Source organism: Phyllostomus discolor, chromosome 6, assembly GCF_004126475.2.
Source record: "Phyllostomus discolor isolate MPI-MPIP mPhyDis1 chromosome 6, mPhyDis1.pri.v3, whole genome shotgun sequence".
NCBI classification, from domain to species: Eukaryota; Metazoa; Chordata; class Mammalia; order Chiroptera; family Phyllostomidae; genus Phyllostomus; species Phyllostomus discolor.
This window is the reverse complement of record NC_040908.2, coordinates 95919286-95934946: the sequence shown is the minus strand read 5'-3', so window position 1 is coordinate 95934946 and position 15661 is coordinate 95919286. Positions and strand designations below refer to the sequence as shown.

General features: G+C 36.9%; 1 protein-coding gene across 1 annotated transcript in view; it reads left to right on the top strand.

Moving 5' to 3' along the window:
* Positions 1-15661, top strand: part of SESN3 (sestrin 3) — a 78251-nt gene that overhangs the window by 47096 nt on the left and 15494 nt on the right. Inside the window, exons 4-6 of the mRNA XM_028516319.1 lie at positions 1224-1406; positions 5388-5624; positions 6241-6415. Coding sequence (XP_028372120.1) covers positions 1224-1406; positions 5388-5624; positions 6241-6415 — 595 coding nt within the window. The remainder of the gene's footprint in view (positions 1-1223; positions 1407-5387; positions 5625-6240; positions 6416-15661) is intronic.

Here is a 15661-nt window from a genome sequence, read left to right as displayed (position 1 = left end):
CCTGGATAAGAGAAGCATTCTTTTTTTTTTTTTAAGATTTTATTTATTTATTTTTAGAGAGGGAAGGGAGGGGGAGAGAGAGAGATCAATGTGCGGTTGCTGGGGGTCATGGCCTGCAACCCAGGCATGTACCCTGACTGGGAATCGAACCTGCGACACTTTGGTTCGCAGCCCGTGCTCAATCCACTGAGCTACACCAGCCAGGGCTCAAGAGAAGCATTCTTAAATGAATTGTAATCCTTTTAAGTATAGTACTTGGTACTAGTTAACTAGTGAATGTTTGGGGAGGGGAGAGAGAATTATAAATTGGGATCACAGGTAGCAGGAGGGAGAGGGTAGAAAGGAAGAACAGCACTACAGTTGAACTATTGCCAGAGAAAAAGAGGAGTGAGAACACGATGCAAGTGCTGTGTATTTCAAGATTTAGACCAGCTGAGCTGACAGAGGCAGCAGCTAGCCAGGAGTTAGTAGATTAATTTCACCAAGTTTCATTCGATTATCTTGTTTATGCTCTCTCTGAAGTTTTAAACAAACACAAAAAAGGGCAGCATTCTGTTTAATTGATGAACTTGACTAAGAAAATAATTTTAGTTTAAGATTTCGATGTAAGTCAGGCTGAAAGCAGACCTAGAATGGTCATACACTAAGAAACAAAATATAGAAAATAAAACAATATTCTTTTACTGAGAAGGAGCTCTGAGGAATGGAGCACTTTAAAGTCTGCTTTGTTTGGATTTACCAAATTGTCAGTATCAAGGCTGATTTTGACTGCATAGGGAGTCAGTGATCTTCAGTTTCTTCTCCATAGAGTGATGTGCATAGTTAAGACTGAGGTCACAGTTATACCAAAGGGACTAAGAGAATTCCCCAAATCAGCATGCATTCTGAATTGGTAGAATTCCAGTTAATGAGATTTTATTGTTATAGAATACAGAATACATTTTCTTAACAAAACAAGAAAGTGGCTTCTAAGTTTATTGGTACCAACTTCTAGGAAGTAACTGGCTTCGTGTGACACTTTATGTGTTTATACAAGTGTCAGCTTCATATATTGACTCAAGAATCTATGGCATCATTGTGATGTGAGTTTTAGAAGGAGGAGGATTTGATAAGAAAAGAATTCTTAGCTATAAAAATTACGAATTCCATCTGTATTTTTGTTTAGCAATAGTAGAATAAGACTCTACCATGATTGTTTTATCGAGTAACTCTTTGTGTTCTAGGCTGCAGCTAGACATCAGTGTTCGTACTTAATAAACATGCATGTGGATGAATTTCTGAAGACGGGAGGTATTGCTGAGTGGTTGAATGGTTTGGAATATGTACCACAAAGACTGAAAAATCTTAATGAAATAAATAAGCTGCTAGCACACCGACCCTGGCTGATCACAAAAGAGCACATTCAGGTACTGAGTGTTTCTTTGAAATAAAAAACATGTTTACTAATGATTCTAACGAAGAACTAATTATTCAGTTAAGTATTTTGCTTAAGTCTTAATGTTAAAAACTTACATATTAGGAACTTGAAAAATACAGTAGTATATTAATGTATGCAGAAAAATACATAAGAAAGTGGGTTTAGTTTAAGTATGAATGAATTCTTCTCTTTAAGTAATCAATAATTAACTTGAAAAATACTTTAGTGAGTGACAATGAGAAATGTTGATCTCTGTTTTCAAGTAGTGGGTAGAACAGAGAAAATACACTAGCATGATAAGGTACTGGGGTTCTAGTCTCTATTCTGTCACTCACAAATTTGTGACCTTCAGTGGATTAACTTCTGTGGGCCTCAGCATTTCCCCTGCTGTAAAATAAGGGGCCTGGATTAAATGTATTCTAAGCTCTCCTCGGGTTCTAACATTTTCATAATTTTAAGATTTTCACAAAATAATTTTGCAAATAGTAATTTGCCAGCTGGTTTACAAATGCTTACATGCCTCTAGAGGCTAGAGCTCAGGTTAGAAATAGAGTTGTGATGGACTAAAGCACTTACACTTCAAAAGGACTTCCATCAAAGGCCTCTAGGGTGAGGTCGTTTTATTATATCCTTAACACTGTGCATGGAACTTAGTAACTAATTTAGATGCATCTAAATTATTATATACAAACCTTAGGTATTTAAAATTTCTAATGCATTGAGATGTCCTTTTTAAAAAAAAATCTTATTTTTGTTAGTTATTTGCCCAGTTAAACCAAGCTTAGCTTTTGTCAATATGTTATATGCTCAGATTTTAATTTCCTATTTGAGGAATCTGTGAAGAAAAATGCTGTCCTGACATTCATGTTCTGGTTTGGTAATATGTTAGTTATGTAAAGGAATTACTCAATATTTTTGCATAACAAGTTAACTACTCTATGTCAGTAACTTTGGTGGATCTAAAAAGATACACATTGCCCTTGGTCATGCTTGGAGTCTAGAGGAGGAGAGACAGGGAGGCAATGACAGTAATCACTGCACAGCAGCGTATGAGTGTGTGAGTAAAGAGAATCGGATCAGGAGGGTTCCCAAAAGAGGTAACATTTGAGGTAGGCCATGAAGAATAAGTGAGTTTCCAAGTAGAGGTGAACATTTCAGTCAGCAAGTAGAGTGTGAAATATTATAAAATGTTGAAAAAGTAGCTAATAGCTTTAGGTTACTGAAGTGGAGAAATGTCTATATAAGGCAGAGATAAGAAATGGAAAGAATTAGGATCATATTATATGACCCAGTGAATACTGTATTTGTGTTGCACGCCAAGAAAGTTATGGTCTTCAGAGTTATGGAAGGTACCTCACAGGGTGCGCAAGGGCAGTCCTTCAAAGTGGTAGAAAAGGTGTGTGTGTATTCTTATGTCATTCTTTTATATTTTTTGTTTCATAGAATTATAGTGTGTGTATATAAGTAGTCTATATAAAATTTTATAAGTAAATATTAATTTATAAATAAATGTATATACCAACGGGGGATGGGCCCCCAAATGTTGCTGTCAGAAATACATGTGCTCAGAAGAGCTTAGAGATCACTATGATAAGGTGAATCAAGAGCCTTTACAGGTTTTGAGTTGAGTTGTAATATGAGCATATTTGTTGATGCAGAAGATAAATTACATATGATACAGAGTAGAAGCAAGGAAACCAGTCATGAAACAATTTCAGTGATCCACCTGTGAGATGATTTTTTTTAAACCATGGGGAGATGAAGAGGAGGGATCAGAGAGTCTTTATGTAATCGTTCTGCATAAGAATAAGCAGGGCTTGGTGACTGGCAGAATGTGAGGATAGAGAAAAGGGGTGACCAGGAGAATTATTTTAAGAGTTCTGTACCTTCCTGACTAGGCAGAAGGCAGTGCCATGAGCAGGAAATCATACACAGGCCTGAGAACAGCAGACTGTGACATCTGTACAGTGATGTCCAGTTACTGGAGAACTACAGGGCTGTAGCTCAAAATAAAGAATAGAGTAGAAATAAAATTGAGTAGTTATTTATGGATAAGCAAAGGTCAGGTTGAAGGAATGAATGATCCACCCAGAGAGAAATCGTATTAAGAAAAGATCATGGATAGAGGAGAGTAAACCAACGTTGTGGAGTCAAGTAGGGAGAAAAGAAAAAGCATCTCAGGGTAGAAAGGGTTCAAAAAACAGTGAAATTGCTGAAGTCATGGAGATTGATTTCAAGAAGGAAGTGAGGAACATGTAAATTCTGCAGAGATCACATGGAATAAGTACTAAAAAGAAATAGGTGTAGCTTCAGAGGTTTTTGTTTGTTTGTTTTTGGGGTTTTTTTTAGAAAGAAACCAGGTTATAAGAAATAAAAAATAAATACGAGGTGAGAAATTTGAAGTGATGTATGTTGGCTGTGCTTTTAGGTTTAATGGTAATCCTGGAAAGACTGGAAAAAGCATTGCAAATTCTACCAATTCTTTTAGAAAGCTCTTTGGCAATATTATCAAGTCACAAAAATATTAATACCCTTTGCCCTAAAAGTCCTTTCAGGAGTTATGTCTAAAATAGGAACAAAGCTATAGCATGAAGATGCTATTTATGGTAGCAAGTAAACACAAACTGCTTTTGAACTATTTTTATGTCTGACAGTAAAGGAAAGGAGAAGTGGTTCTGCCACCTATTCCTGGACAGTCTAGCCCATGCTTAAATATTGATACCAAACTGTAACCTTTGAGAAATGAACATGTCAAAAAATTAAGTTTGAAAAGCAGAAAATAAATGCATACTCTGGTTATAAATAATGCTTATAAAAATTAAACAAGGTATATAAAAGTTATATTAAGATGGTAGAATATGATTGATTTTTTTCCTTTTCTTTTCCCTGAACTTTTGGTAATAAATTTGTGTGTGTGCATATTCCATGAACTTTTGGTACTAAATTTGTGTGTGCCCATATAGTTAAATGATGGAGAGTAAAATAAAAACAGTTTTTTGGTTTTGGTTTTTATGCTTGAAGTGAGCCAAATGAAAAGTTTATATTTGCAGGGAGTAACAGGACAAACACACACACATGCACACACACCAAGAAAGAGAGCTGGACAGAGAGAGAAGAGAACAAACACTGATGGGAAAGTATCCCTGATGGATTAGTAGATGGAGTTGGCTCTTGGGAAAAATGAAAATGAAAGAATTGCTGTTTCTGATGGCTTCATTTGTGATCCCATCATTCATTCCACTGGCATTTCAAGTCCAATAGCATATAAAAAATGCTTTGAAAATTTTAGTTTTTATTCACATGTGAGATAGTATTCTACACTTTCTATCATCTGCTGTAGGGTCTGTCTGCATCAGAAAAGATGCTAAAAGTTAATGATACTGTATTGGCTTAATGAATTGGATTTTTATGTGAATTTTTTTAAGGTAGTGTCTCTACCTTAAAACTTTAAAATGAATGGTTGTGCCAGGTAATCTTTGAAACCCGTTCTACGTGTAATGTTCTTGGATTCTCTGAATACCTTATTAAAATAACATAATGTGGAAGAATGCTTTGGAAGCAGTTCTTCCAAAGGATTCACATACAGTATATATGTAATATATATACTGTGAATTTAGGAAAAGCTGCAATAAAACAATTGTTAGGTTTGATAGTTGTAAAATAATATTGTTTGACCAAAGCCATCTTTTTAATACATGAAATATTTTTTCCTTTTCATTGAATTTATTGGCTTTTCACTGGTCAACAAAACTACAGTCTTCAGGTGAACAATTGTACAACACATCATCTTTACACTGTATTGTGTGTTCATCACCCCAAGTCACGTCTCCTGAAACATTTTTAAAAGAAAGTTTTAAGTTTTATTACTATAAATGAACACAAATAAAATTTGGTAGATTTTCCATGCTTTCTAAAATTGTAGCATTCTTTTGATTTTCATTTTTTACTCTGATATGCCTTCTTGTTTCAGAAACTTGTCAAAACTGGAGAAAATAATTGGTCTCTGCCTGAACTGGTACATGCTGTGGTCCTACTGGCACATTTTCATGCTTTGGCAAGCTTTGTTTTTGGTAGTGGCATCAATCCAGAGAGAGATCCAGAAATCTCCAATGGATTCAGGCTAATATCAGTCAACAATTTCTGCGTTTGTGACCTTGCCAATGACAACAATATAGAGAATGCATCTCTTACAGGCAACAACTTTGGGGTCAGTTCTCTTAACTCTCTTTACTGTTTTGCCTTTAAACTTCCTAACATTAAAAATATCTAGAGATAATTATTCTCTGATTAAACAGCATATATATATATGTATATATATATATACTTGAAGTATTTTAGCATAATTTTTGTTACTATAAAAATTTAACTTGTACCTGAAGTTCTGAATTGTCTTAAAGAGGCTTTTATAGCACATATTGTTACGAATCATATAGACTAAAATAGTACAATGTATCTTTAGTCTGTAAGATGCTGGAACAACCAATAGAGAATAGATCTTAAAACAGCAAAATTTAAAAAATATTTGAAGCTGCTTCATTTAAAAAAAATAAATATAATTTAACACATACTAATTGCTAGAATTCTAGATTAAATATATCTATATTTAGAAACTTTGTATATGTATAACTGAAGCAAAAACATCATACTTCTGCAAATGTTTGAATCTGTCATAAGGTGTTTTTTGGAGTTAGTCGAAAACCCACTTAGGAACTTAATAACAGTGCTCATGCTACTGTACATAATAAGGTAACTTTGGGAGGCGGAGATGTTTACAGGAATAATTTTTATTATTAATAACACAACATTATCTTACCTGACCCCAGACTATAGATTCTCTAAGTGAGCTAGAGGCCTTAATGGAAAGAATGAAAAGGCTTCAAGAAGAAAGGGAAGATGAAGACACAACTCAGGAAGAAATGACCACTTGTTTTGAGAAGGAGAAGAAAGAAAGTCTTTTCGTTGTCCCTGGAGATACTTTCCATTCATTTCCTCATTCAGGTGCCACTTTTTTTCCCACTTTCAGTTGTTGGAATGCTGACAGACCACCTTCAGTATTTTCCATGTGGATATGTAAAAATGATTCTGCTTCATGTTCCTTGTATTTTGTTCACCTTCTGTATGTTGTAGGTGGCATGCCTGATAATTGCTTTCTCTTCTGTGTTGGTACGTCTTTGAATATATTTCAGATCCAGTTGGGTGGAACTTTCTAGTCCATACTGTATCCTGGATAAAAGGCTATCCAAAGCAGACTGGTTGCTTATAAAATTAGATAGAAATATTTAAGTCATCTTACCTTTGTGATTTTTAAAAAGTGAAATCCTTTTTCAATAGATATAATATTCTTTAAATATCTTTGCCTCTTTTGTGGGTGGAGAGTGTGTAGGAGGACTTGTTCTCACAGTGCCACTTTTTCAGATTAGTTCTAAAATTACATTGTATTAGCATTTGCATGTCTTTGGAAATCTTCGGAATTTTATAAAAATGTATTACTTGGGTCATTTACTTAGATTGAATTTGGAGGGATTTATTTCATATTTAAAGCTAGGTTTCCTTGCTATAGTCTTAAAAATGCTTTTTTATCTAATACTCTTAAGAGATTTTAAAATAGGAGGGAAACTTTTCAATTATGACTATTGAACACCACATAGTAAATGTTACTAAAATAGCACAGACTCAAGAAAAGCTTAAACCTTTCAAAGTCTTTATATAACATTTATCTATCTATTTATCTATTTATTTAATGATTTTGTTTCTGTTCTGCTTGTTTGTTTTTTAGGTTCAATTATTGATAGATAGGTATTTATTGCCATTTTATTGTTCATATTTTTAATCTTCTTAAAGAAGACCCTTTAACATTTCACATAATACTGGTTTGGTGGTGAAGAACTCCTTTAGCTTTTTCTTATCTGGTAACCTTTTTAACTGCCCTTCAAATCTATATGATTGCTTTGCTGGGTAGAGTAATCTTAGTTGTAGGTCCTTGCTTTTCATGTCTTTGAATATTTCTTGCCAATCCCTTCTGGCCTGCAAAGTTTCTGTTGAGAATTCAACTGACAATCTTATGGGAGTCCCCTTGTAGGTAACTAACTGCTTTTCTCTTGCTGCTTTTAAGATTCTCTCTTTGTATTTAATGTTTGGCATTTTAACTTTGATGTGTCTTGATGTGGGCCTCTTCGGGTTTATCTTGTTTGGGACTCTTCTGTATTTCCTGGACTTGTATATCATTTCTTTCACCAAGTTAGAGAAGTTTTCTTTCATTTTTTTCAAATAGATTTCCAATTTCTTGCTCTTTCTCTTCTCCTTTCAGCAACCCTATGATGTGAGTGTTTGAATGCTTGAAGTTGTCCCAGAGGCTCCTTACACTATCCTCCTTTTTTTGGACTCATTTTTCTAATTACTGTTCTTTTTTAAAAAATGTTTATTGTATTTTTTCCATTACCATTTAGTACCCTTATATCTCCCAACCCCCATCCTCCCAGCTATTCTGATTGGTCGTTTTTTGCTTCATTATGTTCCAAATGAAATTGCTGATTAGATTCTTGGGTTTATCCATTCTGTTGGTGATTTCCTATAAATTATTCTTTACTTCAATTAGTGTATCCTTCATTTCTGACTGGATCTTTTCTTTTAATGCTGTTGAGGTCCTCACTCAAGTTCCTTGAACATCCTTATAACCAGTGTTAAGCTCTGCATCTGAAAGATTGCTAGTCTCCATTTTATTTAGGTTTTTTTCTGGAGTTTTGTTCTGTTTTTCATTTTGGCTGTGTTTCTTTGTCTCCTCATTTTGGCAGTCTCCGTGTTTGTTTTTCTGTATTAGATAGAGTTATTATATCTCTCAGGATTGACAGAGTGGCTTAATGTAGTAGGTACCCTGTAGGGTCCAGTAGCACAGTCTTCCCAATTACGCAGGCAGTGGGTACTCAGTGTGCATCTACTGTGTGGGCTGTGTACGCCTTCCTCTGATAATTGACCTTTTATTGCTGAAGGTCACCCACTGCCTGTGTTCTGTCTGAAGTCACACAGCATTAGCTACAAAGTGGTGTGCAGATGGCTCTTACTTGTGCTGGGCTTGGAGTTGCCCACTAGATGCCATGGTGTAGACCAAGGCTGTCTGCTCTAGTGCTGGGCCTGTGGCAGCTTAGCAAGAGGTTTGGGGCTCACAAAGCTTTTTTGAGAGAATTAAGGAAAATCTGAAGCATGGGCCAAGACAAGCCATTCATATAGAAAAGCCACTGGAAACAGCTTAGGTGGGCCTCATAGTTGGGTGGGGCAGAGCCTTAGGCAATCACTGGGATGGGGCAAAGAGTGTGGGCTCCATTGACTGAGTCTCAGATATGGCACCTGCCTGCAAGCACTTTGGCTCTGTGAAGGGAGGGCTCAGAAAAGGAACAATGGCCTCTGCCAGCTCTTCTGGCTGGGATAAAGCTGTCCCCCAGCTCTTGCCCTGATGCCAGACAATTCAGTTAACTCCCCATATATCTCTAATTTCCTTTAGTCTGTTGCTGGCACTTGAGCTCAGAGGGAGCAAGTCCCAATAAACCTGTGTGTGGGCCCCTTAGGAGGAACTGTGTGTGATTTCAGCAATTTCTGTCTTTCACATCCTCAATCCCTGCTGGTTTTTACAGCCAGAAGTTATGGGGACTTACCTTCCTGGCACTGGGAAGGTATGGGGACTTACCTTTCTGGAACCCTGGGCTGGGGGGCCTGGTATGGAGCTGGAACTCCTCACTCCTGAGATATCTTTCTTGATTTTTATTTGCCACATGTGAGTGTGGGACCAAGCTTTTCCACATCTCTATTCCTACCAAAATGGAGGTAGTTTTGATGTGGTTTCTTGTTTAATTCTGTGGTTGTAGGACTTACATTCAGTTCAATTTCTGATGGTTCTGAATGATCGTTCTGTAGTTTAGTTACAATTTTGGTGTGGTTGTACAAGGATGTGAGCCGTCTTTACCTATGCTGCCATCTTGACCGGCCATAACATTTATTTTTAAAATCAAGTTCCATTTTGGCTTAAAAGAGGGCTTCAAAATAACTGGTCTTAAAACTCATTAGTTTCATAAATTCTGAAAGTAATTGATTTAGCCATCACTTGTCTCTTAACTTCAAATATTACATCAACCAATAGCTCTCAGAAGCTTTACCGTGAAAAAGGACTCCTTTTATCATTTCTTGTGGTGATTTTTTATGAAAGATTTATAGCTACAAAATTAAATATATTAAGTAACAGTTTCTCAGAGCTTCTCAGAAGTAGGAAATCTAAAAAATGAAATGTGGTTTTTTAGTTATTTACTTAATAATCATTATACAAACATTTATTCAGTATCCTATATAGTCTTATCACTGTGGTAAGTAGATTTTCAGCCTCAATGAGACATGGTTTCTGCTTCCTGAGAGCTATCATAGATAATGGCAGAGAAATAAATCATTACAATAAATAGTAGAAGATGAAGGGTATATGTACCTAGAAGAGGATTCCAAACCCAGTCTTGGTAGGGGAGGAGTGTGGACAGAAACAGTTCCTAGAGGATAACTTTCTCCATCCATTTGGCTCTAAGCTAAATCTAAGTATCATGAGTGCCGGGGAGTCAGGCAGTGGTTGGAGGACAGGGGAATTGGTGATAAACAGCATCCAAGTCTGAGCTGAAGCATGATAATAAGGAAACGGGATGCTCGCTTCAGGAAAAAAAATGGTTGTGTTGTTAGGACATATATCATGAAGTAAGTAATGTGAAAAGGAAGTGGTTGTTAGGTAGATAGGGGTCTTACTATGTTGATCTGATCTTTCTAACCTTAAGGGGCATCTAAGCTGCTATAGTTTGAACATTTGGAATTGTGAGATGTTTATAAAACATCTAGTCTGGAACTGTCCCAGTGTCCCTCAAACTTTACTGTGCATGTGAGTCACTGGCGAATCTGGCTGAAATGCAGATTCTGAATCAGTCATTCTGGGTGAGGATCTGATCAGCCACATTTCTGTCAAAGCTCCAAGTAATACTAATGCTGTTACTCTGCAAACCACTCTTGGAGTAGTAGTATCAAGATTAGGAGAGGGCTTTAAGCTCAAGATAAAGTTTTAGAAGTAATCAGCATATAATTAGGGGTAAAAGCAAAAGAGTTCTTTATAAAAATCACCCTGGGAGAACTACCCTGACTGGCGTAGCTCAGTGGGTTGGGTGTCATCCTGCATACTGAAAGGTCACCAGTTCAATTACTGGTCAGGGCATATGCCTGGGTTACAGAGCAGGTCTGCAGTTGGGGACATGTAAGAAGCATCTGATGGATGTTTTTCTCAAACATCAATGTTTTTCTCCTTCCTTCCCCTTCTCTCTAAAAATAAATAAAATATTTAAAAAAAAATCACCCAGGGCCCTGGCTGGCGTAGCTCAGTTGATTGAGCCCAGACTGCAAACCAAGGGGTTGACAGTTTAATTCCCAATCAGGGCACAAGCCTGGGTTGTGGGTCTGGTCCCCAGTGGGGGCCACCTGAGAGGCAACCACACATTGATCTTTCTCTACCTCTCTTTCTCCCTCCCTTCCCCTCTCTAAAAATAAATAAATAAAATCTTTTTAAAAAATCACCCAGGGAGAACAAATTGGACAAAGAAAGAGTGAGCCTAGGGTGAACCTTCTAGGTAAACTAATATTTTTAAACATAAACATTTTAATTAAGGTTATTAATATCTATTTACTGTTAGACATTACTTTTTAAGAGCATCGCTAAGATCACTAGAGCTTAAGAGATATGAATGTCTTAATTTTTAGGGGTTTTTTACATACTGGAACTCTGTTCTGTGTCCCAGTCTCCCTATCTTCTTGGACACTTGAGCAGAGACTACCACTTCTAAAGTGAATTTTTTTTTTTGATGAACTAGTCTTAGACCCCAGTCAAAAATTTTGTTCTAATTTTAACAGAAGAGGTCATGTTATTTGTAAATCATTTTAGGAAATAAATCATTTCATTATTTACTCTTAAACATCCACAGTTCTTAAATTTGCTTTTCACACAAAGATAACATGAGAAAAATGTCTCCATACTGTGGCTAATTGAGTCATTTTTATAAACTTAACCATGTTTTAAGATGGAAATAGGAATCTGTTGTTTCCTATAAAAAAACTTACTTGTTTGACCAATTGATAAAGCATGCCAGATTCCATGTAGAGATTCCAAATAGTTTTTCAAGTCTTTTGAAGAAAATATCTAGTGTTATACAGGGGTGGTATTCTGTAGCTTGGTAACAGAGTTAACTACCTTTATTGTTTTTTTGTTTTTAAAGTTAGAAAGGTGTTTCACGAGTATAACATGTTTTCTGTATTTTGTTAGTAGTTACTCCTTAGGGCAGAAGAATGCAGACAATGTGCAAAATGTTACTTCCTTTGAGTTCAGACTGAAATGTTTGTTTAGGTAGAATTAAAATGAGAGCTTTAGATTTGTTGATCTGAGTACTAATTTCAATTTTTTTAAACTTTAACTTCTTAAGATAAATTTAGGAAAAAGCTATGTATGGTTTGATAGACCTTTTTGTACATTTCTTTTGTTAGACTCAATTGTCTAGAAAACAGGTCTCTTCTGACTCCTATTTAAAAATGAATTCATGGATAGTATTCATAGGATAAATTTTTATCTTATTTGGTTGTTTGCTCCTTATAGTTTATTTAAAGGTGTTTAAAAGTCATATGACAACATGAAAATGTATATGAGCAAAACAAAAACTAATATCAAAGTCAAAGGAACCAGCTAAGTAATAGTCAACTCCAGTATTGATATTTGGCAAATGAAGCTACTGGGTTTGTACAGTGTGGGGGGAAGGATCACTTTAATAGAGAAACAGTTATACAGAGTTTAGTTATTACTCACTGTTCTTGGTTTAATTTTGCTTTTCAGTCCACAAAATCTCTAGCTTTCATAGCAGCCCCAGCATTTAAATTCTACATTTTTTGCTTCACTTCCATTGATTATTGTGTAGTGGACTGAATTAAGCAAAGCACAGCCTCATTGGTAAATGTTGAAATAATGCATTGAAAATGCCATTTATAAAGTGTTTCCGTTTACCACAAATACAACAGTAGATGAGGGATAGCCTAGGGAAAATCTGAGATTTCTCTTCAGAGATCAATTTCTATAGTTTAATGTTTACAAGTTTTCCACATTATCTTAAACTAATCCACATTGTCAGTGTACTAGTAACTTACAGTTAGTTTACTTTTTTAAAGATTGTGTTTATTTATTTTTAGAGAGATGGGACAGGAGGGAGAGAAACATCAGTTTGCAAGAGGTACCTCCACTGGTTGCCTTTCACATGCCCCTAAGTGGGGACCTGGACTGCAAACCAGACATGTGCCCTAAGTGGGGGGTATCAAACCATCAACCCTTCATTTTACAAGCCAGCACTCAATCCACTGAGCCACACCAGCCAGGGCTAGTTTACTTATTCCTTAAGTAGATAGATACTTCTTTTCCTGTTCATGAAACAAAAAATAATAATAAGTACATGGCAAGTACCTGATATATATAGTAAGTAGTCAACAAATGCCAATCTCCTTGTGTGTAATAAAGTTAGTAAGAATTTTAATAAGATATTTCTTAAGTTGAGTAGCCTAAACTCTTAATCTTTCTTGCCATTATTAAGCACTCCTATTAGCCTATGCTAGTGATCCAAGGAAAAGTTAAAACTTATGAGAAAGGAATACTTAATTGTGAGGCTTTTCATTAAATAGCAAACATAAAAGATAGTAAAGATATTACTAGTTTATCAGGTTTTTCAGATGAATTATAATAATTGCACTTGTTTTTTAAGTCTGTCTTCACTGTCCACTTAAGAGTTATAGTTTTTATTATGCTATAATTTTTATTAACTAATGTTTATTAAATATTGAGTATATTTAATATTAATTAAAATACTAAGAAAATATTGTTCTTTGCATGGAGGGAGCTAGTATTTCATTTAATTTGAAAAATTTATTTTTGAGGGAAGATAGTAAAAAAAAGGCTGTTCATTCCTTTTTAGTGCTATAAATCAGGAAAAAGTAATTATGAAGACTAATCTAAAAAAGTGAGTTAAGAGAATTTTCTTGAAATCAAATTAACATGCATTGGGACTTCCCATCCAGATGGCGGCATAGGTAAATGCTGTACTCATCTCCTCCCACAGACACATCAAAACTAAAATAAACTACAGAATAGCCATCATTTAGAATCTCCTGAAATCTGGCTGAATGGAAGTCATATAACTAGGGATTTAAAGAAGAAACCACATCAAGATTCTGGCAGGAGGGGTGGAGATGCAAAATGGTCTGGTCCAACACCCAAGTGTGGCAGATAAAAATCAGGAGGAATATCTTGGCTGCTGAGGTCCCCCTGAGGAGTGCAGGATCCCAGTCCCCTCACACCAGGGCCCCCAGTCGAGTTGCAGTGCCAGGAAGAGAAGCCCTCATAACTTCTGACTTTAGAAACCAGCACAAATTGAGGGTGGGGGAGATGAAGGACATATAGAGGCCCAGGCAGTTCCTCTTAAAGGTTCCTCTTAAAGGGTCATAATCAATTGCTCTGAGCTCTAACACAGGGACAGTTGCTTGAAAGGCACCAGGGACATATGGGGAGGAGCTGAATGGTCTGGTATCAGGGCAAGCGCTGGGGGGGTGCAGCTTTCTCCCAGATACAAGTGCTCTCAGAGGCCATTGTTTCTTTTCTAAGCCCTCCCCCCACAGAGCCAGCAGGCAGGTGACATAATTTAGTCTCCATCACCCTGGCTCATGTTGTTTGCCCTGGTGATTCTCTGGGACTCCACCCCAACCAGCTTTTAGCCTACCCCATGTTTTAGATGACTTTTCTCTCATCCAAGTACTAACCATGACTGACCGTGCTTAGCTTCCAAGATCAGATGAGATCAGGCGCGTTCAGGGTGATATGGCCATAGACATGACTTTTCTATATGAATGGCCTGTCTTAGGTCACATTTTGGATTTTCCTAAAATCTCTCAAACAAGCAGCATCTGGCCTCAGTGAATTCCATAACTCTTGCTAAGTGGCCCTAAACCCGACACTAGCAGCAGCTCGCCTTGGTTCACAGCTTGGCCTTGCCTGAACATCTCCAAGCCCAGCACAGGTAGCAGCCATATGCAGACTGTTTTGTAACTCATGCCAGGTGGCCTCAGGCAGAACACAGGCAGCATCTGACCTTGGTCTGTACCTCCCAGGAGGGCTCAGAACCAGCCCACCCAGTGGACAGCTTCAGACCTCATGGAAGCATCATCACTTAATAACCTTCATAAGTGACACACTCAAGAGGCGGACTCAGTGGGCACCAGAGCCCCGCTGATGTAAGTCCTGCTCTGTGGAGTGAGCTCTTGCACAGCTGATTCTCCACTATAGTCAGATGTCAGTGGTTGGTGGTTGCAGCCAGTCCTTGCAGCTTATCAACCTGGGGGAAAATCCCTCCCATTGATGTGCCAATATCAGTCAAGGCTCAACTACAAGAGAGGGTGTACACACCCCACACAGGAGGTGCACTTTGAATGCCAAGCTTTGGTGATTGGGGAGGCTGTGCCACTGGACCCTACAGAACACCTAATATATTAGGCCACTCTACCAATCCTGGGAGACGTAGTAGTTCTAATATCAATACATAGAAGTAAACACAGTGAAGCTGCCAAATGAGGAGACAAACATCCCAAATGGAAGAACAGAACAAAACTTGAGGGAAAAAAAATAAACAAAATGGAGACAAGCAATCTACTAGATGCAGATTTCAAGAACACTGGTAATTAGGATGCTCAGTGAATTTAGTGAGAACCTCAACAGCATAAAAAAGAACCAGTCAGAAATGAAGAATAATTTACAGGGAATCAGCAGTATAGTAGATGAAGCTGAGAATCAAATTAGTGATTTGGAATATAAGGAAGCAAAAAACAACCAATCAGAACAGCAAAAGAAAAAATTTAAAAAATGAGGATAGTGTGAGGAGCCTCTGGGACAACTTAAAGCATACCAGTATTCACATCATGGGGGTGCCTAAAGGAAAGGAGAGCAAGAAATTGGAAACCTATTTGAAAAAAACAAAGAGAACTTCCCTAACTTGGGGAAGGAAATAAACATTCAAGTCCAGGAAGCACAGAGAGTCCCAAACATGATGGACCCAAAGAGGCCCACATCAAGACACATCATAATTAAAATGCCAAATGTTAAACACAAAGAGAAATCTTAAAAGCAGCAAGAGAAAAGCAGTTAGTTACCTACCAGGGGGC